Source organism: Epinephelus lanceolatus, chromosome 5, assembly GCF_041903045.1.
Source record: "Epinephelus lanceolatus isolate andai-2023 chromosome 5, ASM4190304v1, whole genome shotgun sequence".
Taxonomy (NCBI): Eukaryota; Metazoa; Chordata; class Actinopteri; order Perciformes; family Serranidae; genus Epinephelus; species Epinephelus lanceolatus.
In genome coordinates, this window is record NC_135738.1 from 10,537,803 (window position 1) to 10,564,763 (window position 26,961).

At 42.4% G+C, this 26,961-nt stretch overlaps 1 protein-coding gene across 2 annotated transcripts in view; it reads left to right on the forward strand.

Annotated features, from left to right (window-relative positions):
- mon2 (MON2 homolog, regulator of endosome-to-Golgi trafficking) overlaps nt 1-26,961 on the forward strand; it is a 62,802-nt gene that overhangs the window by 17,233 nt on the left and 18,608 nt on the right. For both annotated transcript variants that reach the window (XM_078167688.1, XM_078167689.1), the window contains exons 4-23: nt 5,398-5,529; nt 7,200-7,329; nt 7,953-8,050; nt 8,444-8,569; nt 8,742-8,936; nt 9,349-9,473; nt 11,059-11,198; nt 11,467-11,620; nt 12,416-12,606; nt 12,957-13,038; nt 14,782-14,963; nt 15,761-15,873; nt 18,806-18,910; nt 19,301-19,381; nt 19,495-19,568; nt 19,990-20,080; nt 20,277-20,378; nt 23,596-23,706; nt 26,169-26,344; nt 26,544-26,706. In XM_078167688.1, coding sequence (XP_078023814.1) covers nt 5,398-5,529; nt 7,200-7,329; nt 7,953-8,050; nt 8,444-8,569; nt 8,742-8,936; nt 9,349-9,473; nt 11,059-11,198; nt 11,467-11,620; nt 12,416-12,606; nt 12,957-13,038; nt 14,782-14,963; nt 15,761-15,873; nt 18,806-18,910; nt 19,301-19,381; nt 19,495-19,568; nt 19,990-20,080; nt 20,277-20,378; nt 23,596-23,706; nt 26,169-26,344; nt 26,544-26,706 — 2,571 coding nt within the window. The remainder of the gene's footprint in view (nt 1-5,397; nt 5,530-7,199; nt 7,330-7,952; nt 8,051-8,443; nt 8,570-8,741; nt 8,937-9,348; nt 9,474-11,058; nt 11,199-11,466; nt 11,621-12,415; nt 12,607-12,956; nt 13,039-14,781; nt 14,964-15,760; nt 15,874-18,805; nt 18,911-19,300; nt 19,382-19,494; nt 19,569-19,989; nt 20,081-20,276; nt 20,379-23,595; nt 23,707-26,168; nt 26,345-26,543; nt 26,707-26,961) is intronic.

Below are 26,961 nucleotides of genomic sequence, written 5' to 3' on the forward strand. Positions count from 1 at the left end.
TACCACAGCATCCTGCAGCGACATGCCATCCCATCCGGTTTGCGTTTAGTTGGACGATCATTTATTTTTCAACAGGACAATGACCCCAAACACACCTCCAGGCTGTGTAAGGGCTATTTGACCAAGAAGGAGAGTGATGGAGTGCTGCGGCAGATGACCTGGCCTCCACAGTCACCGGACCTGAACCCAATCGAGATAGTTTGGGGTGAGCTGGACCGCAGAGTGAAGGCAAAGGGGCCAACAAGTGCTAAACACCTCTGGGAACTCCTTCAAGACTGTTGGAAAACCATTTCAGGTGACTACCCCTTGAAGCTCATCGAGAGAATGCCAAGAGTGTGCAAAGCAGTAATCAGAGCAAAGGGTGGCTATTTTGAAGAAACTAGAATATAAAACATGTTTTCAGTTATTTCACCTTTTTTTGTTAAGTACATAACTCCACATGTGTTCATTCATAGTTTTGATGCCTTCAGTGAGAATCTACAATGTAAATAGTCATGAAAATAAAGAAAACGCATTGAATGAGAAGGTGTGTCCAAACTTTTGGCCTGTACTGTATATACAATACACTAAGGTTAGGACTGGAGATATGTGCACACAAAAAATAAAGATAATATTATAAAAGTAATCAAAGAGCAATATGAGAAAAGACTTCAAATGCAGCAGTGTTATTGGAAACATAAAACACATTTTTGGCCTGTTAAGATTAATGTATACTAAATGAATATTAGGCCATTAGAATATTAGAGAAATAAAGAATAAAAATATGTCAATGTTACTGTAGTCAGAATACCGTTATCTTGTGTGATGTAGTTTTTGTCCTGGATGAACGATGTAGGATCCTGACATCTCTGTCAGTTTTGAATCAGAGGATGAACATAGCTGATATTTAGTTGCACCACATTTTCCCATAGACTGTATAAAAATAATGGACGCAACACCTGTGACGTCACCCATTGGTTAGTGAACTCCCATTTTGAAGCCTTGGGTTTGGCAGTTTGGATGTTGCCATCTCGGATTTTTGGAGCCAAAAGTGACTATATGTAATGAGAGGGTGGAGCTGTGGAGGAGTGATGGGTGGATGTGACTCATAGACTGTGGTGATGCAGACAGCCTGTAACTCAGAGCCACCTAGGCCCTAATGATGCCTAATTATGACTCAGTGTCCTCAAGTGACCATTTAGAGGAACTGCATTTTTTGGCACTTGGCATTGGCTGCATTTTTTAGCCTTGAGGCTGTTTCCTCAATATTCCTTTTTTTGTAAGGTGGTCTTAGAAAGTCAAATCAATAAGAGCCCACTGCTCTCATGTGGATTCATCACCTTGTGTCACTCTACTTCATAGAATGACACAAGGTCATGATTATCCCTAAGAGTGCCAAATCAATTCACATGTCTGTATAGTTTCAGGTATGCTGTGTGCAGGAGGTCATGTTTTTCCCAGCTATTTTAGCCTTGTATCAATCATTAGCTTTGTTTAGATATTAAGAATTGCCACAATTAATACAGGACTACTGGTGATTCTCACTTGACAGCTCTCCACAGACTGAAATTATGCATATTGATAAAGACCTCAGTGATCCTCAAGAATTTATTGTTTGCTGTTTTGCACATTCGGAGTATGTTTCTGCTTGCAAATTAAAGTTCACCTATCACCTTAGGCACATCCTTCCTAATATCCTAAAGGTAATTTATTTAGATCAATGCAGGAATCAATGCCACTCATCAATACCCAATCAGACAATGTAAATATTAGAATCTTAATTAATTCCTGTCACCGGTGGCTACGTGTGAAAGATAAGATAAGATAAGATAAGATACACCTTTATTGATCCCATAATTGAGAAATTCCAGGCGCCAACCCCCACCATTCTTCTTTCACTACTCATTCTGTCCCGCAGTTGATGTCTGTCTTTTATTCTTTGCACAGCCCCTGTATTTAAGGAAACCATCACTCTAGAGAGGGTAATACTATGGTGCTCCAGTAGTTTCATCTGATCTATGTGCGCAGCAGCAGTTAAACAGCGCTGAATGATTCGGTGGATTAAGGTATCCATCTCTGGAAATGGGGGACTGAAAATAATTTCTTAAACACAAATGTATGAGCAAAAATGGACCTTTTAAATAACCCAGCTGGAGTCAGAGCTGTTTCAGAGTTGGCACCCTGTAGCTGCTGCACAACTGCTTTGGTAATACACCGTTAAAGACTGTTATTAAAAGCTTATGGAGCCACCCCATGCTTTTTTTACATTTTGATATCAGGCATTTATTTAATTAGGCAAACACAGGTTTTAAGTCTTCTGCTTTTGGTAGGAGAGTATAGGTGTTCTGCATGACTGGGTATTTGGTGTTATTTTGATCAGCTCTTTAAACAAGTTTGATCTCCCTTAAATCAAAGTGATGCACATTTGAGTTACAACTAATTCTCATTATTAGTTCATCTGTTGTTGATAAATTCAGACCGTTCGCCAGAAGAAAATGCTGGCCTTGTACGTTTCTGTAAACAATGGATATGTTACATTTGTACGTTTCACATGTAACATCAAGTTTTTTAAAGTGACGTGTATCATCTGGAGGTAGAGGGACGGTTGATGACATGGCACCTCAGCGAGACACCTTCCAAGTTATCGACCATTGTCGGTTGTTTTTTTTGGAGAGTCATCTCTGCATCTTCCAGCTGCGGTTTAGCCACCAAAAGCGGGTATTTTTAGCCAAAACATGATTTTTACAGGTGGCACAGTGGTGGAGTGGTTAGCACTGTCACCTCATAGCAAGAGGGTTCCTGGTTTGAACCCTTGGTGGGGGACCCATTCTGTTGCATGTTCTCCCCATGTCACCGTGGGTTTTCTCTGGGTACTCCGGCTTCCTCCCACAGACCAAAGACATGCAGGTTAATTGGTAGTCTCTATATACAGACTCTACATTCAGTGAATGTAGAGTCTGTAGGCAAACCCCGGAGATCTTGCCTCCTGAAGAAGAGCGGAAGAGCCCTGGTTTCTGGTTGTAGGCTGTTTGTAGTCCGCATGATATTGGCCAATCACGTTTGAGCCGGCTGCAGTTGTTGCCAGGTTAAACGGTCCGTGTGGTGAACAAACGAGGCGGAACATAACTGGTGTCACTGCAAACTCTGAATCCATTGCAATGGTTCAGCATATTTACTTATATATAAACGGAAGTCAGAAACGCAAATTCACCTCCTCCGCCCAAATCAAACAGGAATGCCAAAAAATCGTGGGTCTGCCCCCAGAGGCTGTATTCGCCGTCTGCCGGATGTCAGACGCCGAATACAGCCGATGGGTTCCGAGAATGGTTAATTGGTGACTGTCTATTTGCCGTAGGTGTGAATGTAAGTGTGAGTAGTTGTCTGTCTCCATAACCCTTTTTCCATTTGTCACTCTTGGCCGCACCGAGTAAAGCTACGCCATGCCAATTTTTGTTCCCATTGTCAGTTTAGACATGCCATGCCAAGCCGCACCAGAGATTGACCTTCTCAGGAGTAGGTCCGAAAGCCGGGCCACCCGCCCTCCCTCAAGTGGGTAGTGGGGAGCGTGTGTGTTGGGAGACTCTCCTGCGTCCTGTTTTTACTTTAGATATCTGCTTTATTTTACTGTTTCATGTTTGCTTTGCTGCCCTACTGTGCTGGGTTGACGGCTCAAACCAGGCCAAGCCAAGCCAAGCCAAGCCGAGCCAGCCCGTGACTGTTGAAAAGGGGGACAAGTGTCAGCCTTGTGATAGTCTGGCATCCTGTCCAGGGTGTACCCCACCTTATCACCCAATGTCAGCTGGGATAGGCTCCAGCATTCCTTACTTTGTTTGAACAACAGTCCAAAACCTTTTATCAATTTACAATTGTATAAAAAAAGGAAAAACCAGACAATCCTCACATTTGAGAAGGTGAAACCAGCTGTTGTTTGTCATTTTTGCTTTATAAATGACTATGGTTATTGAAATTGTTTATTTATTTTACATCAACTGTCAACAAATCGTTTCAACGCTAATCACCTCATTTCATACTGCTACATATCTTCACACCTTTCAGATTGTGGGTAGTGGGTGGTGGTTGAGTGTCTTGTTCAAGGGCATCTCAACATGAATGTGTGAGGCAGATTTTCTCAGCTAGTCTGAAGCTTCGGGAGTTACTCTCGGCCTTTAAGACCACATTCCATCTTTGTTTCTTTTCTTTTGTACCTTCCTCCGCCAGAGTTCGTCTTTGAGCGGCTGTTATCACACTCAACAAACATCCAGAACATCTAAGAGAGACACTTCACATATTCTACAACACACACATTTTCTGATCCATTGAACACTGTAACTCCTCTCTTTCTCTCTGCCAGCAGCACTCCACCTCATCAGCAGCCCTGAACTGCAGGGTTTACCTGAGGGCGTCACAAGACAAAAGTCTACTATCTCAGTATTGATTCTGAAGGTGTCACTGGAGGCAACCTAGTCAGATACTCTGTCATGTCGAGAGAATGTGGTGGTAGTCAATGTAATTTCGCTCCCTTGGGGAAAGAGAGGGATCTGTCTTGAAAGAAAATGTTGTAATAGGAAAGAGCAGACACTGAATTGCCTTTTATTGATGGGACGCCTTTGCAGGCATCTGTTGGTGTCAAACACCACAGGAACAATACTGTCAACGTTTCCAAATCTGGGCATCAACCTCTGCAATGAAAACACTGCTGGGGATAATTGTATGCTCCTAAACCACATTTACATTGTAAAATGTGTCAGCAAACAAGGTTGTTGTTGTTGGATGATTCTATGACACTCAGCAGAGTCAACACTGAGGCAAATCAGGACTAATTACATCTAAGCCCTTGTAGAAATGTTTGGGAGTTGCAACGTAGCATAAACTCTCTGTTAAATTTTACAATATCTTGAATGTAACTGGGGCTTTAGTGTATTAGACAAAAGATAACAAGACAACAGGTCAGTTAAGTCAGTAATCAAGCTATAATACCAAATATTTGCTGGTTCCAGCCTCTAAAATTCAAAGAATTGCTGATTTTCTTTAATTATGAATCCTCCTGTGACCCTAGCGTGAAGACTAGTCGTATTCTGGACAGCTTGACCCAAGAAAGGACATGCAGTGTCACTTTCTGTGAGCATCAAGTGACATGATGTTAACCGGCAGCTAGCTTTGGTGTTATTGAACCCTATGATGCTGTGACCTCTAAGCAGGCAGCGCCAGCTGGTCCCACAAGTGTGTGGTTATGTGTGTGTCTTTGATTTTAAGGGTTGTGTCACCTCAGGCTGAGCTCTCACTTGACATTTTTCTGTCACAGCTCCGATACTGCCTCCTGAGTCTTGAGTGCTTGTGTAAACTGGTGGATGATCAGTAATGCGCTAAGATTTGATCAAGATCAGTGTGAATAAGTTATGGTGTTTGTGTGCATGACAGGCAGCTGCGGGGAACATCATCAACATGTTGTGGCAGCTGATGGAGAACGGTTTGGAGGAGCTGAAACTTCTACAGACTGTCCTGGTGCTGCTAACCACCAACACCGTCGTACACGATGAAGTACTTTCCAAGGTACACAAGCAACACACTCCTGTAACTGTATGCATGTTCTACTCCCTTGTATGTGTATGTGGACCCTACAGGTATCCATATAACCCAGTGTTGTTTCTCAGTGAGTCACCTTCCATCTATTATTAAAGCTGTAGCTATAATGTTTTATTATGCACATAAATACATTTATTTGTGGAATCCTTGCACCAGTTTGTGCAGCATCATAACACTGCCAGTTTATATGGACTCACTCTGTTGCACACCATTTTAAAAAGTCACAGGACTCCAATGTATTGTAAACTCTTAAAGGTGCAGTATGTAGGATTTAGTGGCATCTAGCAGTGAAGTTCTTCTTTCCAAGCGTATCTATGATGGCCTTCAGGTAATGTAAAAATGCAAAAGGCCCTCTCTAGAGCCAGCGTTTGGTTTGTCTGTTCTGGGCTACTGTAGAAACATGGCAGACACTATGGAAGAGGACCTGCTCCCTATCAAAGATACTGGATTACTACAAGATGGCCCACCTACAATATACTCCCATTGTATGAAATGGTATACATTTCCGGTCTCCTAAGTGGGCGTTGTCCCCTGTACCCCAATCAAAGACGATGGAGAACCGCCAATCAGAGACGAGTATCCCCAACCTCGCTTCTGTCAACATGTGTGTACCCTTACTGGCCGCAAGCTAAATAGATAAATAAGCGGCCTGTGAAAAAAATATTTTTTCCAGCAGATGTCTTAGTTACAACATGATTGAGCTAACTGGAGTAGTTTCATGTCATATCTGACAACGGGAGGCTTTTAACAGATGACGTCCTGATGTTAGCTTTGCTGCTGCTGTTAGCTGTCCCTGTCAGCTGCAGCCACTGATGCTTTCTAGACATCGTGATTTCCCAAAACTGAATAAATACCACACATAGCAACACAAAACTGCTTTGCTAGCTCAATCATGTTGTAACTAAGATATCCGCTGGAAAAAAATATTTTTTTAATCCAGTATCTTTGGTGAAACTGCACTGATTTCAGCACCAGAGAGGAGATATCTGTTGCCAGATCTCGCAAGAGTGTGTTGTTGAGACAGAGACACAAATTTTCTCCTGATTTGTCCGTCTGAAATTTGCCATTTTGGTGTCGGAATGTTCTGAAGATATGTGGCTTGTGATAAATGGGTCCAATATTTGCTTCCGTGACTATGGGGTGAAAGAATCGGCCATAATCTGTAATCGCATTCATTTGTCCCACTGAAGTCAATGGACTCAGGACCTGCTGTTACTCTCCTAAAGGGACGTGGTGGTCGCGAACCCCACGTGACACTGATACAGGAAACTGACTCGCAGTGGACCATCTTGGTTTATCCACTGTCTTTGTCCCTATGTAGAGATGAAGAAATACAGTTATTCAATAAACTAATTCTTAGTTAAAGTGGATAATATACTTCAAAAAACATAATTATGAATATTTTATTTCATCTCTGCCAATACATCCACCTAAATCCTACATACTGGACCTTTAAGACTCTTATCAGCTGTATGAAGTTACCAGATCAGTCCTTGTCATAGCTGAGAACACAGAACATGATTTTATCATACTCATTCTGAAGATGGAAGACTGTAGTAATTCATTTAGGTTCAGTTTATACATTATATATAGTATGCAAATGCTGCATAATACATTTATGTTTTGTCCTTGCCCAGGCCATCGTGCTGTGTTTCCGTCTTCACTTCACCAAGGACAACATCACCAACAACACAGCAGCCGCCACCGTCAGACAGGTCGTCACTGTGGTCTTTGAGAGGATGGTGGCCGAGGACGAGCGTTTCAAAGGTGATTGAAGTAGAAACATTTAAAGCAGTAGTACCCAACTGGTCCAGCCACAGGGTCCAGATTTCACCTTAGTCACTAGTGTCAGGTTCACACAGTTAAATACATTTAGTGTCATACTAGAATTTGGCGATGCTGTCAAGCTAGTTTGCTGTCTCTGTCAAATAGCTGTCCATAAGTCAATCACTCTACAGCGGGAAACTACACTTCAAAATAAAAGCTCTGTGAAGGAAATTCACTGTACCTAAAAGAAAAGTTTGTACACATTTGTGAGTCACTTGCGGTCCATTCAGAATGAGCCTGTGACCCACTTTTGGACCCGTACCCACCATATATGGACCACTGAGTGATACAAAGTTTAAACAAAGGGATGTGATATCTGATCTCACGGAAGACTTGTAGCATTTTTAAGCATCATTTCATGAGTGTGCTGATGGAGAGGTGTCTAAGTAGAGAGTACAGAGTAGTATATGTTATATATATGATTCATGGGAAGTCAAGCTGAGTATTAAATTTGAATTCTGGTAACATCCTGACTCTGAGCTCACACTTACCCTCAGTGTTTTACTGTTGTATTGCCAATGAGTTGATTAAATGCTTAAAATATTAACTGTATTCCTCCTCAGGCATTGTAGAGCAGCCTCCTCCTGTCCAGGGAAACACCAACAGACGGTCTGTTAGTACGCTGAGGCCCAGTGCTAAAGATGCATACATGCTGTTCCAGGTATGTCCACCGGGGGGCAGCAGCCTTCTACACAGTGTTGTGCCCTCTCCTTGGGTTAAACCTTTGGACCATCTTGGTTTTGAAATAATGATCTTGCCATTTGTGGAGTAAAGACAAGAGATCTAAATGGTCCCTACAGCTACAGCTTATTAATATACCAACCTCATAACCTTGAGTTTTAAAGTACAGAACAAGTTGCTTTCATCTCTGCAATGAAGTGAAATTCGCAAGAAGAAATCAAAGGTCCCTTGTCACTCCTCACCCACGCTGCGCTTTTGTTTAATCATGCTTATTCTTGCAGCAGAGCTCAGTGACTGCACTGTTTCAACCACTGTGATGTGTGTAGGACATAACACTTCATTGTTTAAGATGCTGTTGTGTGCCGCTCTGCAGGACTTGTGTCAGCTTGTGAATGCTGATGCCCCCTACTGGCTGGTGGGGATGACAGAGATGACTCGGACGTTTGGCCTGGAGCTGCTGGAGTCTGTTCTGAATGATTTTCCTGGGGTATTTCTACAGGTACACGCAGCCTTACATGTCCACCTCTAGTATATATTAACTTATCTGAACATCAGAGAAGATGCAGCTCAGTGTAGTAAAATTAATCCTCTTTAACACTAGTGTGTCTTGGTGTTATTAAGCTTGATCTGATCCCCATGTCACTCGTTCTCTCTCTGTGTTTCCCACCCAGCACCAAGAGTTCAGCTTCCTGCTGAAGGAGCGCGTGTGTCCCCTCGTCATCAAGCTCTTCTCCCCCAACATTAAGTTCCGGCAGGGCAGCAGCAGCGCCGCCTCACCGGCACCTGTGGAGAAGCCTTACTTCCCCATCTGCATGAGGCTGCTGCGCGTGGTCTCAGTCCTCATCAAGCACTTCTACAGCTTACTGGTAAGGGACCAGTCTGCAGTGATGGTCGACTGGTCAGAACTGTTGCCTGATGGATGCTTTACGAGGAAGGGATTTTCTCCAGCGCAGAGCTGATACTCTTAATTGATCTGGTCTGATTAGCATTGGATTAGCGTGGTAGTAGTTTTGTCTTAGTTTTGCTTCAGGCGCTTTAATGAGCTTAGCCGCATCTAAGTAATTAACCATTGCAGCTGTTTTTATTTAGTGACATTCTGTCAATCCTTGAAATGGAAATTAGTCCGTTGCCCGGCTGTCAAGAAGCGTGGTCAGCCAGGGAATAGCTTCATCAAAGCCCAAAGGGATTCAGAGATTTTGCCAGAAGCTGGCTTCCAGGCAGTGGACAAAGCTGGTCAAAAGTCTGTCCCAGTCTGACTGGTGTGTGTTTGTGTTACAGGTGACCGAGTGTGAGATCTTCCTGTCTCTGCTGGTGAAGTTCCTGGATGGGGAGAAGCCACAGTGGCTGAGAGCAGTGGCTGTGGAATCAGTCCATAGGCTATGTGTGCAACCACATTTATTACGGTGAGCAATATTAAGCTCTACAAATTGCACGTTTTAGTTAATGACGTTTTTAAATGTTAACTCTTAAAAAAAGAGTTGTTTTGTGCCTCACACCTCTGGATTGTGGGTAATCATTCCTTAATGACTCTTCAGTTTGCAGCCAAACTGTGTGATGTACTGGGTCATGATGGCGAAATGTTTCTATAAATGCTGATTTATCTGCCTCTCGATACAACAGAGGTTGAACTAAGCAGGAAAAGATATGTACAAGGCATACCACTGTAGCACACACTCTCCACTAACATACAAATAACATAAGATATCATTGTGTTAGCCTTCTCACTCATCAGCATGATTCTAGGAATGACAGTGTTGGTCAGTGACTCAATCCAGCTGTTGATCTCTTTTGTCCAGACTAAAATATTTTGACACTTTGTACATTTGGTGAAGACATTCATGGTGTCATAAATTAAAGGATGGTTTCTGCAGATTAACGTTTAGGGTGCTTTCACACCTGCAGTTCGATCCATTTGGTCGCACCAGAGAGAAAAAATTATACATTTTTTGCATTTCACTTTTGGTTCGCCTCCTGTTCACACTGACATTTTGCAAAAGAAACAAGAGCAGTGAACACGAAGTTCTACCGACAGTTTGTCATCCTACATCATCAGATCCCACGTGGGGAAATCAAATTACGGTGATTGACAGACGTTCATGCAGCAGCACTTAAATGCTTCTAAAGTGTTTATATTTATGTTCTTTGGTTTCACAAAGAGCCCAAGGAGGAATAACTGACTGTAGGCAGTTATGAATAATGACTAACAGAGGGACGGGATGAAAAGAAAGCGTCTTGTACAGTAATGGTTCAGAGCTTAATACTGTTGGATCACTGGACTTAATGTGCAGACAAAGGACACAGAGTCTGATGCAGTGATGGCAGTTTTAAGTGTTTTTTAATCAGGGAAAATACTCTCACTGACGTGCATATGTGTTACCATGGTTACATGTATGCATTAGGGTAAACAGGTTATGGGATATTTATGGTCTTTATCAGGATTAATGATGAGATCGCAGGCAGATTTCATGATCAGCAGATGGATTTATTTTTGGTTTGGCTTTTGAAATTATGCTAAAATCACATGTCTGCCATCATAAAATCCTGTGGGTAGTTCGTTTTCCTTCTCACCACAAATGAGTGTCTGTTTGGAAACAGACCGAGACCCACCTTTTTGAGTGGTCCTCAGTTCGGTTGTTTGGTCTATACTAGGATTCGATTGACAGCTTTCACACCAGCCCAATTGATTCGTACTAACCGTGCAAACAGACCTGAGTTTATTGTAACCAAACCAAACAGATTAGGTGTGAAAGCACCCTTAAAATTAGCATGTTAGAATGCTAACAGCTACCATGTACAGCTGAGGCTGACAAAGTGCAGCTGGACCTGATGGATGTTAGCTAAACCTGACAGCACAGCTCAGTCTGATGAAAGTTGAGCAAAGTCTGACAACACAATGCTGAGTCTGTCTCTTAAAATTGTGCTGTTTTGCAGTATAATTCTTTACCATGTCAGCATCTTAAGTTCAGTGTTCTTGCCTTTTTTTTCCAGTTCGTTCTGCCAGTCATACGACATGAAGCAACACTCCACGAAGGTATTCAGAGACATTGTCAACGCTCTGGGATCCTTCATCCAGTCACTCTTCATCGTCCCCAGTGTGGGCAACGCTGCTGCCGTAAATGCACCTGCTGGTCAGTTCCATAATTTTAAGAGTAACCAAGTTCTTATTTGAGCTCTATAAGGCTGTGGTACAGTAATCAGTGTATTACTTGCTTGTGATTTATGGAGTCATGGAAAAGTCAATACATTTTATTAGTAGTTTAGTTCTTATAGGAATGTGATGGAGCAAAAATGTGTCTTCTTTTATTTTACTTTTTATCTGTATTTTGCTTTATCCCATCCTGTCTGTCTTCTTTGTTTATCTGCTCAGCACTCCTAACACTTTGACTTTCTGTCCAGGTGGCTCAGGTTCAGGAGCCCAGGGCACAGCGCAGGGCGGCCCAGGGACAGGAGGGGTCAGCGGCAGCCTGACTACCCAGGCTGCATTTGAATACCGTGGTACCTGGATCCCTCTTATGACTGTTAGTGTCCAGGGCAGCGCCAAGGCCACCTAGTAAGTACTGTCACTACACAGACTTAAATACTTCACCTCTCTGACTCCCTTTATATATGTTCTTATGTGAATTGAATTCCTGTAACACACACAGACACAGAAGAGGTAGACAGTAGTTGGCATCACCATCTCCTTGCTGCTAAGTGGCATAAAGCCGTGGCTGTATCCTACAAGCAGTGATAAATGATATTGCATTTAACAACGGGGGATCATAATAGGGCAGAGATCAAAGGCTTAACCTCACTGGAGGACTTAAAATGCTATTGTCATTCGTCTTTGGTGTTTCACAGAGAAGAGAGATTTGAAATACAAAGACTTACATTAGCCAGAGGCCGCGCTGTCACAAAGAGAAGTGTTGTCTAAATTGCCCCTTTGTGATGGTAATGAAATCTATTTGCTGTAATTAGGATTCTTGCTGGTGGTTTTGGAGGCTGGATGGAGCTGACTTTGCTTAGTATGAAGGAGAGCTAGGCACACACCTTTGATGCTTTAAGTATCTTAAACCCAACATGCTTGTTATTAAGAAGGAAGTCTGGATACTTGGGACAACTGATGTAATGCAGTAATGTCTGTAGAGGGAGGCAGTGTTTAGATGGGACTCTGAAAACAGCTGGTGATGCACAGGTTACAGTATAAACCCCTACAGTATACACTCACGAACATGCAAACATTTAAAGTCATGGATGGACCTTTATTTAAGTATAGACACACTTCATTTCACACCAGGACACACATACACATGCGCACACTTTAACCTCCGTCTCATTTCCTCTCTTCTCTATTTTTATCCTCCAGTCTGGAGATGCTGGACAAGGTGGAGCCCCCGTCCATCCCGGAGGGCTACGCCATGTCTGTGGCCTTCAGTGCCCTTCTGGACCTGGTGCGGGGCATCACCTCTATGATCGAAAGAGAGCTGGCCGTGGAGGAGGAGGCAGCTGCTGAGTTCAGGGAGACTTATCCTGATCAGGAGTGGCAGCCACAACCTGGTGAGAATACACAGGGTGGGGGGGTGTATGGAAGAAGACAAGCAAGGTCTGATAATGCAGAAAATACTGGATATAAACCAGTCAGATTAGATAGAAAGAGATAAGAAAGCTTGACGAGATGCAGAAAACTGAAAAGGCACCAGAGCATCTGTGCGAGCTGTACACACATTTACAGTCTGTGTGTTTTACTGCATCGTGGCCGTTGCGATTCTGTGACTAGTGCGTCTATGACCCCTGGTGGCCAGTGTTGTGCTTGTAAAAAAATGGAGGCATGTTTTGTTTGTTTTCCTAAGTGATACTGAAGTGAAATAACTCCTGAATAAACTCACGAATGCTTTGTGTTGTCTCAGGTGCCCACCTGGTGTGGGACGAGATGGTCAGTGCCTGCTGGTGTGGTCTACTGGCTGCTCTGTCTCTGCTGCTAGACGCCAGGTAAAAGGAATACCTACTGGACCTTTGTGACTATCTGCGCTTTTACAGTCAGCAGTCAAGTTGGATTTACTCATTTTGGAATCAAGCAGGAGAGAATGAATTGTCCCATAGGAAATCCCCAAATTATACTGTGTACTGGTTCATTAGTGTGTGTGTGTGTGCACATGTTAAAAACAAACAGTTGTAATGTCGTCCAATTGATTTCCTGTTGTAGTGTTTTAACACGTTGACACACTGGCATGAGGTAAACTTTGACCTTAACTGATTTTTAGCAATGCAATTCAGAGGAAATGGTTTTATAGACTTTTTTTATACATGTTTTATTCAGATATTGATTCATCAGTCTTTTTTTACAAGCAACTTAAACGTGAAGTACTGTTCAGGCCAAGCATATAAAACATTTTGGTGTTCAGTGTTCGCACAACACGACCAGCTGTCATTAGAGAAAAAACACTCGGATAAAGATTTAGCTTACGTCTTAATACATCAAACACCTTCTGTTTATTTTCTCCAGAGTGATAATAATCTTCCTCTAATACCAAACTAAATAATTGGAAACAGCTTTGATTAATAGAAACACAGACAGACTACACTCTTAACTTTTCCTGTGCTTTATGCCTCCGTGCCGGCGATGTTATGTTTTCGGGTTGTCCGTCCTTCCATCTGTCCTATTTTCATGAACATGAAATTAAAAAATGGCTGAGGTTATTTCTTCAAATTTGGCACTAACACCCACGTGGTATCAGCAATGACCTGGTTAGAATTTGGTGGCCATAGGTCAGAGTTCAAGGTCACTGTGACCTTGTGTGTCCCATTCTTGTGAAGGAGATATTTCAATAGGGCCTTGAGGGAGTTTTCTCAACTTTGGCACAAACGTCCATGTGGACTCACTAATGAAATAATTACAATTTGGTGGTCAAAGGTCAAAGTTCGAGGTCATTGTGACCTTACAAAAGATGTTTTGGCCATAACTCAAGAATTCTTGAGCTAATAATGACAAAACTTCACACAAATGTCTAATAGGATGTAATGATGAAGGGCTGACATTTTCTGTCCCAACGTTTAACTTCACTGTGACATAATTCATTTATTCATTTTCCGTAACTGCTTATCCAGTTAGGGGTCGCGGGGGGCGGGAGCCTATCCCAGCTGACACTGGCCGAGAGGCAGGGTTCACCCTCGACAGGTCACCAGACTATCACAGGGCTGACACATAGAGACAGGCAACCATTCACACTCACATTCACACCTACGGACAATTTAGAGTCACCAATTAACCTGCATGTCTTTGGACTGTGGGAGGAAGCTGGAGCACCTGGAGAAAACCCACGCTGACACAGGGAGAACATGCAAACTCTGCACATAAGGACTCCCCACCCCTGGTTCGAACCCAGGGTGGGACCTTCTTGCTGTGAGGTGACAGTGCTAACCACTGTAGCACCATGCCGCCATGACATTATAATGTTCTGCAAAAACACTTTCTGGCCATTATTTAATATCATATCTTAGGAACAGAGGAGGAGACATTTTGTCAGGTACTGAAATGGTGACCTAATCTTCGGTGCCCATCTTGAAACCGTACTGATTGCGTAGATCTTTTGCCCTGCCAGGGGAGGACGATGTTTGTGAAGCATCAAAGTTTTCACAGACTTGGATGTAAACTGTAACTGCAACTGGTTTTCAGAGGCATACAACCACAAGGCTGTAATTCTAGTTTTTCTCCGTCTTGTCCCGTCACTTCAGCACCGACGAGACAGCCACAGAGAACATCCTAAAGGCAGAGCTGACCATGGCCTCGCTGTGTGGTCGTCTGGGCCTGGTGACGCCCCGTGACGCCTTCATCACAGCCATCTGCAAAGCCTCTCTGCCGCCACATTATGCTCTGACTGTTCTGAGCAGCAACGCCGCAAACCTCTCCAGCAAAGGTACGGCTCCTCAGCTGAGAATGCCACTTAAAACGGCATAAGACACAGTATTAGCAATAAGTCAGGTGGCTTGTTACCTCTTTTTATTTGTATAAGATGTAGCCTTAATACTTAATTGCCTGTACACACACACACACACACACACACACACACAAATACCTGAAATACCTAGATAATACCTCAAACCGTTTGGGGTTGAGTTTGGTATGCATGTTTGTATTCCTGCTTTAATGTTGGGATCAAAAAATCAAATACATAAATGTACCACACACAGCTCAAAGTCCCCCTTTCCAACCCCGAGGATGGCCTCTGGTCATGTGTGTTTATGTTACACTAATGAGCACTTCTCGTCTCCCATATGGTTAGATGTGCATGCTGCTAAACTGAGCTTAACATGTAAAATGTTGGCACTCTGCCTGTCCCTATCGTCCTGCTCTTATTGCTTTAATCCATAACTTTTCACTGTGGCTTCTAATTAGGAACACAGAGGAGAACGTGTCTGGGGATTGTAGACGTACACACACACACACACACACACACACACACAGCTGCTCTCAAACCAGCCACTAAGACATTCGTTATTTGCATATTAGCTTGTAGAGATAAAGCCGGCAAATTGGGTCTCAACTCGCGATGGATGTTTGCCTTGGAGTTAATTAAGAAAGCTTTTCTTGCATGTCGTAAGCTTGTTACAAAACCTGTTTGTGTGTATTACTGCCTCTCATAGAAAAACCTGACTCCTATGTGTGTGTGGGTGTGTGTTTGCACATGTGCGCGCCTGTGTGTATTCTCCACAGCCTACTCAATCCAAGGCCAGAGTGTACAGATTATCAGCCCCTCCAGTGAATCTCATCAGCAGGTGGTGGCTGTGGGGCAGCCACTCACCGCTCAGCCCCAGGGCACTGTGGTGGTAAGGACACACACAATTATGGAGAGGCGATGGTTGTACTTGACATTTGATAATTCATTTCATGTCGCCATTTTCCAAAAACAAAGCTCACAAACATTTTAGAATTAAGACAAATTATACAATGATTTAGCAGCTGCATAGAGAGCAAAACTGTTGCTGTTTGGGGGATAAATACTCTGAATACTCTAAATAAGAGCTGAGGTACGACCACCAAAGGTCAAAGATCAATTCAAAAAACAGGGTCAAGTCAAGACTGAGTCTAAATGGGCTCCAGACTGAGTCAGGACAAAAACAACAACACACATGTACCCTCAGTTAAAACAAAATGCACAGCAAAGCAATTAGTTTACCAGATGTTATTGATGTGCATTATTTGCACAAAGCCACATGAAAACAAACACTTTCTCTCTCAGGGCACCATTCAGGTAAGGGACAAGTTACGGTCATAAACATAGCATCTAAATTTCCCTTGAGTGCAATAACATTTCAAAAAACATGGGCAGGAACCTTGACCCTAACCTGGAATCATTATTCTGTAATTACGAATCTCCCTGAAGTAATATCATTGTTAACATGTTGTTTTTATTGTTGTCTTAGCTTTTACACGACTGTGTGTGCAACTTCTTTTTGTTACCATGCTTGTATGGCTGTGACCATTTTACTTATGGTAGTAACAGTGTCCCACACATAGAATTCACTTGGGCAGGCAGCCCAGGTATATTAAAGGGGAACTAACGTTTTTTTCAACCTGGGCCCTATTTTCCGATCTCCTTTTGTCTAAATGAGTGATAGGATGTTCAATTTGTGAAATTTCTCCAGTACGAAGCTAGGGCTGACCTGCCTGCAGCCTGTGAGCGCACGCTATATTAAATAATAGGGCACTCAGGCAGCTTCAAACAACGTCAAAATACATCCACTAAAAGTGCATTTTTTTCACACAGATAGGCTCGGGTTGTTAGTATAATTATCTGACAACGTAACGGAAAGGAGAAGTGAACGTCTGTGTTTACCTTTAGCTAGAATCGGACATATTTGTTGTGGCAAGTCAAAACACTTCCTCTGCCTGCTCCCTCTCTCTCCTCGTCCCTCTTCAATGAGCTCTGAGTCCGTGTACATCCGTGTACTCTGTGTTCAAATAAATACGAACAGTCATCAAATTCAAATGGCTCATCCAGATCCAGTTGGTCAAAATCAGGTAAAAATTCAGCCATGACTACTCCAAACAATCGCATTTGTAAGCTTGCTCCAGCGGTAACTTCCTGCAACAACTCAAGTATTGTGAGACCAACTGCCGTAAAACACCATAGACTGTATAGTAAAACACCAAAGAAGAAGAAGAAGAATCTCATGAGACTTGAGATTTCAGAGCCAGATTTTCACTTTCTGAGTGAGTGTTTTGACTTGCAACAACAAACACGGACATACACAGATGCAGAGATGAAGAGCGGACGAGGAGAGAGAAGGAGCAGTAACAGGCAGAGGAACATGTCCAGCTAAAGGTAAACACAGACATTTCTCCTTTCTGTTATGTTGTCGGATAATTATACTAACAATCCGAGCCTATCTGTGTGAAAAAAATGCACTTTTAGTGGACGTATTTTGACGTTGTTTGACGCTGTCCCAGTGCCCTATTATTTAATATAGCGTGCACTCACGGGCTGCAGGCAGGTCAGCTCTAGCTTCATACTGGAGAAATGTCACATACTGAACATCCTGTCACTCATTTAGACAAAAGTAGATCAGAAAATAAGGCCCAGTTTGAAAAAAACATTAGTTCCCCTTTAACGACTTCTAAAATATATTTGGCAACCCATATTTTTATTTTTTTATGCAATGCCATGTGGAATCAGTTAACTACTTAAATTAGCTATTAATCAGCCTGCCTCTACCCCTCTCATACTCCCTTACCTGTTCGTTATGTGGCCTTGTCAGAAGCGCCCCAAAGTGTCGGTGTGCAGCTTGTGATATACAGCGATAGTTTCAGTGTCAGGTCTTTTTTTTTTTTTTTTTTTAGAGCTGTGAGTGAATCTGGCAAGAAAACGCACTGATAATCTGTTATAATAGTTATATAGAATATCTGTTACATATGAAATAAATCAGTGGTGCCCAACTGGTCCAGCCACGGGGTCCAGATTTCTCCTTAGACATTAGTTCAAGGTCCACACAGTTTAATTTATTAAGCGTCATACTTGCGTTTGGCCATGTCGTTAAACTAGTTTTCTGTGTCTGTTAAGTAGCTGTTCATTAGTCACTCACTCTATTAGCAGGAAACAACACTTCAAAATAAAAGCTCTGTGCCGGAAATTCACTGTACTCTGAAATAAAGTGTTTTTTACAAACTTGACACATTTGTGAATCATTTGCGGTCCGTTCAGAAGGGACACACGACCCACTTTTTGACCACGACCCACCAGTTGGGAACCACTGATATAAATGATCTAATTTTGATAAATGAGTTTCAATTCTGCCAATTTTTTACCCCACAGGATGAAATTTCAAAATCTTTTATTATTAAAAATAGCTCAGTATCACTGCTGTTTGAGACTGTGTTTAATAAATTCTGTGCTTTTTCCATATATTTGTCTGGGGTATCTAAACGGAGCAAGACAGATGAGCACACACACTGACACATAAACTCACATGCAGACAGATTAGCTCTACCTGCGATTAGAAAAGAGCAGAATGATGTAATGTAAATGAAATCAATGGAAATATTCAGTAGTTCGTAATATTGCGTTAAAGGTTACATGTTTGTTTTTTTCTACATGTGGTCGGCCATGTTCGTACGGGCAGGTAATCCGGCCCTTTTCATCAGCTACTACCAAAAGTATATTTCAGACCTGTGGGAAACACTGAATAACATATATATAGCATTTCACTCTGTGACGTGTATTGATATTCACCGTAATATAAATGTCTGTCCCTCTGTCAGCTAACTGCCAAGAACATCCAGTGCATGCGGACATTGTTGAACCTGGCCCACTGCCACGGCGCCGTGCTGGGCACCTCCTGGCAGCTGGTACTGGCTACGCTGCAGGTACTGTTACCACCTGGTACCACCTGGTAATATGTAACCACACATGCTTTTCTAATTAGACAAGACAAAACAGGCAGTCCACATTCTCTCTTTCTCACACGCACGTGCATGTATTCTCCTTCCTCTAAATAAAGCGTGTGACATTTGCATACACTGCTTATTAAAAAAGATATTATCTCCCAAGAATAACATTTGCTGTACTTGTTTTGGTGCCATTTCGTGCATGCTTTGTAGCACTTACAGAAACAGACAAGAAATAATTTAGTTTTGTCTTAATTAGACTGAATGATCTTTCTTCATCAGCGCACATTTCATGACCTTGTCAGTTGATGTAAATGTAGTTTCTCCTCTTCCCAACTCTCCTTCAGCTTCTCCTTTTTTCCTTCTCAGCACTTAGTGTGGATCCTGGGGCTGAAACCGGGTGTGGGTGGTGCCCTCAAGCCTGGTCGAGCTGTGGAGGGCCCAAGTACAGTGAGTAATTTTAAGAAACTGTGTGTTGAGCATGCATTGTGCTATGTGCTTTCCCATCTTGTTGTTGAAGGCGATGAGCTGACTGGCTGTGGTTGTGTCTTTAACCTACATAGGTGCTGACCACAGCTGTGATGACAGACCTGCCCGTCATCTCCAACATCCTGTCCAGACTATTTGAGAGCTCCCAGTAAGGACTCGTTATAAAAACTCCAATTACTCAACCCTGTGTCTTTAAATAGTCCAGTAGATGTTTTTTAAAGAAATATATTTTTCTTGTAAAGGTTAATTGGGCTACATTTTCTGCTCAGAGCTAATAATAACCATATGGCATAAACAGCCATTTTTTGTGTCTGTAAATTCAGTAAACCTTTGTTGTTTGCGGAGGAGTTTTTAGGCATAATGAGTGATAAAATATCAAGCTTGAATAATTATACTGTGGTTTGGAAAACAGATGTTCATCTTCATAATTGGACTGACCTGAAGAATAACTCTCTTTCTGTATTGCTGTATGTAAGAGAATAGTGGTTCCTGTAATTGAAACTATTTGTGCTCTGCAAAAATATTCACACATAATATGCAACATGTGTTTTTTTTTTTATGTGATCTAGGTACCTGGATGATGTGTCCCTGCATCACCTGATCAACGCTCTCTGCTCCCTCTCCCTGGAAGCCATGGAAATGGCTTATGGAAACAACAAGGTAAAGACTTTCTGCGTTTTAGGACTTGGAAAGTTGGTGCCTGGACATTTTAGATATGTCATTATGTGGCTTTGGTAACATGTCAAATGTTGGCTAGAAAAAGTCTTTATAAAAATTATACAGGAATTGGATGTTGCCTTGTTTGTCTGTCATATAGATAAAGTTGTACCTGTGTGTTTTCTTGTCTTGGTTTCAGGAGCCATCTCTGTTCGCTGTTGCCAAGCTGCTGGAGACCGGCCTTGTCAACATGGACCGTATAGAGATCCTGTGGAGACCTCTAACCGGCCACTTATTGGAGGTAACGTCTATTTAGAGCTACACCCACATGGTGCAGATAAAGAGCTGCATTCTGTGTCACCACTTTTCATTTGAGCACAGTGAAAGATGAAAGTAGCAGTTCATAAACTTGGCATAATTTTGTCAACCAAGGTCATACAGTTATATCATTTTAGTCACTTAAGAAATGTAATTAATTTCTACAGGTTACACTTTCATCAGACTTTATTTAACCTAGCACAATATGCATTCAAGGTATTTGACCTGTTCAGCTTTTCTCTCCAGCTCCAGTTTGTCTAAAACTGGTTATAGCAATTGTCACTTTTTCCAGTGCTGATGATCTCATTGAAGATGTCATTGAAAATATTTGGAACCAAACTCTATAATAATAATAATGATAGAAAGCTAGAACTTAAAAGAATGTCAAAATTGCCCCCTTCTACCCTTTTGGTTACGTTACTCAGTACCAAGGCTCTAATAATGGCATTTTTTCCGTGGAGTCTGGAGCACATATGCGCTGTGGTTTAGTCATGATGAGGAAAAATAGTTGAATGAGCTAAAGAAGGGTTGAAAGTTATTAATTAGTACTAAAAAAAAAGATAAACGCACAGTGAAGGACTTAATAATGTTCAATAAGTTGTAGTATATGTGAGATTTCCCTCTTTCCTTTTTGTTCTTGCATGTTGGTTAAACTTCCAAAGCTGTCGCATGTTAATGCTTTGAACATTTTTTTTTTAATTTAGATGGTTGTCATAGCACTATTATTAGCTTCCTTCATATTTAAATGTACGTTATATGGCAGTGGGTCCCATCTGGTCCAGCAACGGGGTCCAGATTTCTTTTGTTTAAGGTCCAAACAGTTTAACATATTAAGCATCATACTTGCATTTGGCTATGCTGTCGAGCTAGTTTGCTGTCTCTGTCTAGTAGTTGTCAGTTAAGGCCCATTTCCACCGCAGGAACTTCGGGGTAATTTTACGAGCCGGGGCCGTTGGTTCGTGCCAAAGGACAGATTTCCGTAACTTTTACAGGGGCTAAACAAGTCCCTGCCTCGGAGTAGGTACTCAGAACGGCCCTGAGAAACTCCTGGCTGGGGCTTGGGAATTACTTGGTGCTGACTGGATATACTCAAGGCGGGATGTGATGTTTTGTAATTAATAACATGGTTATCGTAGATTAGCTGGGCTAACCATTAGCTGTTAGCGGTGTCTGTAATAACTCAGTACCTCAATAAACGGTCCGTGAAAAAAATCTTTTTTCCAGCGGATACCTTAGTTACAACATGATTGAGCTAGCAAAGCAGTTTTGTGTTGCTATGTGTGGTATTTATTCAGTTTTGGGAAATCATGATGTCTAGAAAGCATCAGTGGCTGCAGCTGACAGGGGCAGCTGACAGGGACAGCTAACAGCAGCAGCAAAGCTAACATCAGGACTTCATCTGTTAAAAGCCTCCCGTTGTCGGATACGACATGAAACTACTCCAGTTAGCTCAATCATGTTGTAACTAAGACATCCACTGGGAATTTTTTTTTTTACACAGGCCGGTTATTGAGTTACTGAGTTATTACAGACACCGCTAACGGCTAACAGCTAACTACCTCCCTACGTCGCCCAGGTCAAAATGGTCGCGCAATGATTACGTAACATCCAGAGCCCGTAACTTTACAGGAACCTTCCTCCTACTCTGCTCTCTCAGTGGAGACACGGCGGTTGAGAGGGCCGGGCGAGAGGACGTTCCTGTAGTAGTTCCTGCCCTCCAAATAGTACCAGGAACTTCTTCAGTAGAAACGGGCCTTTAGTCACTCACTCTACAGCAGGAAATGGCACTTTAAAATAAAAGCTCTGTGCTGAAAATGCACTGTACTTACAAATAAAGTGTTTCTATTACAGATTTGACACATTTGCGAAACACTTGCAGTCCCTCCAGAATGGACCTGCGGCGCACTTTTGGACCACGACCCACCGGTTGGGAACCACTGTCATATGGGATCTTCTCAAATACATTCTAAAGTTGCCTATGCTGCTCTTTTAAAATGAAAGACGACAGTGTGCACACATGCAGCAATAGCCTTGGCTTCATATAGCAGTTACTCTCAGATGTGATTTAAAGCACTTTGGATTAACTACATTGTTTGTACAGTGCTTTATACAGAAGGCAAAACTGCGATAACTTGAGTTCATACTTCACTTTCTGGAGTTATTGGCACCCACGTCCTCATATCTCTGAAAGGATTCTCGTTTTTATGTGTGTAAAGGTGTGTGTTTGGAGGTTTTCTTCATATGTTCTTTGTCTATCTCCCCCTCTCTTTTTGCCCTCCTGTGTGTTTTGCAGAAGGTAAGTTCAGATCTCCTCCTCCGTAATCATTGTCTTTCCCATCTCCTTCCTTTTTTTTCTCCCCACGGTCTGCTCTCTCGCCCTCTCAGTCTGGCATGAACATGTTGGAGTTGAGGGGTTGCTGTGTAAAAAATGTGTCCACAGTGCGTTTGCTCCTGCTACCAGTGTTTGACCTTGCATTGTTGTGTGCAGTTGGCAGTGTGAAGCTCTGATTTGTCACAGAAACAGAATCTGAAGCTGCACCTCCAAAGTTGCTTGGATTACATTCTGCTTAACTTTCTTCGCAGGCTTCAAATTCAAATTTAGAGCTTTTATATGTTAAAGGAAATTTGATAATAGCATCACCTTTATTGTGTTTTTGTTTACAGATGTGTATTATGATAAAGATTAAGATGACAGAAGCTAAATAATTTAATGGATACACATGGACCATCTGGGTTCTGAAGGGATACAGCTATAGTATCTACTTAGCTGTCTCCATTTATGCATCTAAGCAACACAAAGTTTTCTCCTCTTAGAAGTCTCACACCATGAAAGTAAAAAGTTGTTTGACAAACCTCCTCTTAGACGAAAGATAATTAATTTGGGCCACAAGCGAACTCCGAATCTTTAAAGCACAAGACGTGATTTGTATCACGATAGTGTGTTTTTCTCTGCTGAGCCCAGCTTCTTTGTGTGTATCTATCCAAGCTTTCATGATTACACTGTCTGTCACAGCATATCTTGTGATCACAGGGGATCCCAGTCTTTATCACACAGACTGTGGTTAATTTCACCCACTTGTTTCACACCCACCCACTGTGAACACTGCTGGGAAACACTGTTCTGAACAGCCTTCTGCGTCAGATCTGCCGTCGTGCGCATGTGTCTGCATCTGTGTGTGTCTGTGTGATGTGTCCTGCAGGTCTGCCAGCACCCGAACTCTAGGATGAGGGAGTGGGGGGCTGAGGCGTTGACGGCGCTTATCAAGGCTGGACTGGCCTACAAGCATGACCCTCCTCTGGCCCAGAATCAGGTAGCTGACACTACAGATACCTTTGGTTGTATGTATAAAACAGTGTGGAACACAAACTACTACTTTACTCTTAGTCCTCCTCTTTCATATAAATATTGTAGGGAGTCAGGAATATTTTATTAGATGGCTGTATTGTTTGTCTTCTCCGGGTTTCACTCCTTAATATTGTTTGTTTGTAATGCTAACATTTGAGAAATCTCCTCCACTGTTGCAGCGTATGTCACGATAGATAAGAGTGTGTGTGCCAAATGCTTAAAATGTGCAAAACAGAAATGTCACAGACATTTTCTCTTGTCACTCACAAACAGAGAGTCTGTGACCTTCACCTTAGTGAGACAGATAAAGGGAATGGCACGGAGCTTATCTAAAAGAGGGCAGATGAACTGTGTGGAGGTTAATAGAAACAGCACAGAGTCATACAAATGATGGCTGTCCTGTAGAAACGCACAATGCAGCGACTTCCTCAAGGCCGTTCTTGCAGTCGGGGCAAGCTTTTATAATTATGTGTTGTTGTGTTGAAATAATGCAATCAGCCAAACATTTTATGATTTATAATACGAAAAACTGGAAATAGAAATTGGGGTTAAGGTATTTGTTTAAGTGGTACAGAGTCAAGGTTTATTTTCAATCATGCATGCAAACGTTAGAGGACCATTTTGACCTTCAAAACTCATAGTTTTTTTTTTTTTCTCAGAAGAAAAGACCAAAATGCCCCAAATGGCTACTGTATGTGCACTTTCATAGCCATAACAATGACCCTCTCAGGCATCTGCATTCATGTTTCCACACTGATTTATTTATTTTATTTTTCCCTTTAGATTGTACATGTCTGTATGTCTGACGTGGGGTTATGCAGTGTGTTAGAACAAATCAAGAAAAAGGCTGCCATGACTCACATTTAACAACTCTGTGAGAAGAAGCCATAAATTATCTGCACTGACTTGCAAATGAGCGAACTCTTAAATCAAAGGTCAGTACATAGACTGTATAAAAATAATGGACGTCAACACCGACACGTCATGCACTGGCTTGTGGACTATTGTTTTGAAGCCTCAAGTTTGACCGTTGCCACATTTGATTAAGATGGTGCGACTGGTCAATCACAAGGTAGCCACGCCCTACATCATACCCTGCTTTATTGTCTGTTTTACTCTAAATGGGAACATAATTTGCACAATGAAGATCATGTTGTTTTGAAGAAGACGTTAAGCTAAAGATTATGACCATAAACTTATGAGGAAAATGTTCACTGATGTAATAAACCAAGTGAGAAGTTGGGTCATTTTCTCATTGACTTACATACAACCAGACTTTTTTTTGCAACCGGTGGAGTCGCCCCCTGCTGGCTATTTGAGAGAATGTGGGTTTAAAGGGATAGTGCACCCAAAAATGGAAATTCAGCCATTATCTACTCACCCATATGCCGAGGGAGGCTCAGGTGAAGTTTTAGAGTCCTCACATCACTTGCGGGGATCCAAGGGGAGAGAGGGTAGCAACACAACTCCACCTAATGCAGGCTGACAGCGCCCCAGATTCAAACGTCCAAAAACACATAATTGAAACCACAAAATATCTCCATACTGCTCGTCCGTAGTGATCCAAGTGTCCTGAAGCCCTGACATAAAAAAGTTGTTTGGAAAAATGTCATTTGAACTCTGTTTTTAGCCTCATTGTAGCCTGCAGCTCTAACAGCCTCTCTTTACACTGCGCTTGCGTGTGTGCGCTTGCGCGAGACCGTGAGACATAGGCACCGCCTTCCTGTGTGTTCACGTGCTTTCGCTGGTCTAAGCCACAAGCGCACACACGTGAGCTCAGTGCACAGAGAGGCAGTTAGAGCTACAGGCTACAATGAGGCTAAAAAGAGAGTTCAGATGATGTCTTTCCAAACAACTTTTTATGTCGGGGCTTCAGGACACTTGGATCACTACGGACGAGCAGTATGGAGATATTTGTGGTTTCAATTATGTGTTCTTGGACGTTTTAATCTGGGGCGCCATCAGCCTGCATTAGGTGGAGTAGTGTTGCTACCCCCTCTCCCCTGGGATCTCTGTGAGTGTTGTGAGGACTCTCAAACTTCACCAGAGCCTCCCTCGGCATATGGGTGAGTAGATAATGGCTGAATTTTTATTTTTGGGTGCACTATCCCTTTTAAGGCACTCCGCTTTGGCTTCAGTTTTTAAACCCTGAGGCTACATCCACTTCTTTTATACAATCTATGGGTCAGTGTAACAGTCAACCCCAGAAAATCACTACTGACAACTAAGTGACTAACTAAGCGAGTTCAATAAAAATGACTGTAGGTGTATGCACCACACTCAACTGTTCTAAATGTTGAATGTATGAGTTGTATGTATGCACTATGCAGTGCAATAGCAAAATTTCCAAAGTAAGAATTTACTCTAAGCAGATAATTGCCTGTCACCTAACAAATCAGTTACCATCTCCCTCTTCCTGTCCCCAAGCGGCTGCAGCTTCTGTTGCTGAACCCCCTGAAGGAGCTGTCGAACGTGCTGCACGCAGACATCAGGCAGAAACAGCTGGAGAGCGTCCTGCAGATCCTGCAGAGCCAGGGAGACAGCCTGGGGCCCGGCTGGCCCCTCGTCCTGGGTGTCATAGGAGCCATCCGCAATGATCAAGGGTAAGAGCACGAAGGAGGAGGAGATGGACAAAGGAGGCAGGGCTCTACCTGTGCTGAAGTAGTTCATATTATATGTTAAATGCTAACATTTCTTCTGTGAGAGTCACCCTACATTTCTGTTGTAACTACGATTATACAAGCAAGCAAGTCAAGAATCTGCAGTGAACCAGAGCACGCTGTGTGTCTTGTTTCCCTTCAGCGAGTCATTGATCCGAACAGCCTTCCAGTGCCTGCAGTTGGTGGTGACTGACTTCCTGCCCACCATGCCTTGCACGTGCCTCCAGATCGTAGTGGATGTAGCCGGCAGCTTCGGCCTGCAGAACCAAGAGCTCAACATCAGCCTCACCTCCATTGGCCTATTGGTGAAATGACTTGTCTTGTGGTCTTTATTTTTAAGTGTTATGTTAAGATGCATTATATTCTGTAAAATGCTCAGAAAACGTTTTATCAAGTTGGTCTACGGAACTTTGAGAGGCCACAAGTAGAATAGTATGATGTAAGTGGTCAGTATACAGGTGTGCATGTGTGCAACTAAAGGTGAAGCAGCTATACTAACAAAGTTATATAAATTAAAAACAGAAATTAAAGAAACTTCCTGCCTTGTATTAAGTATTATT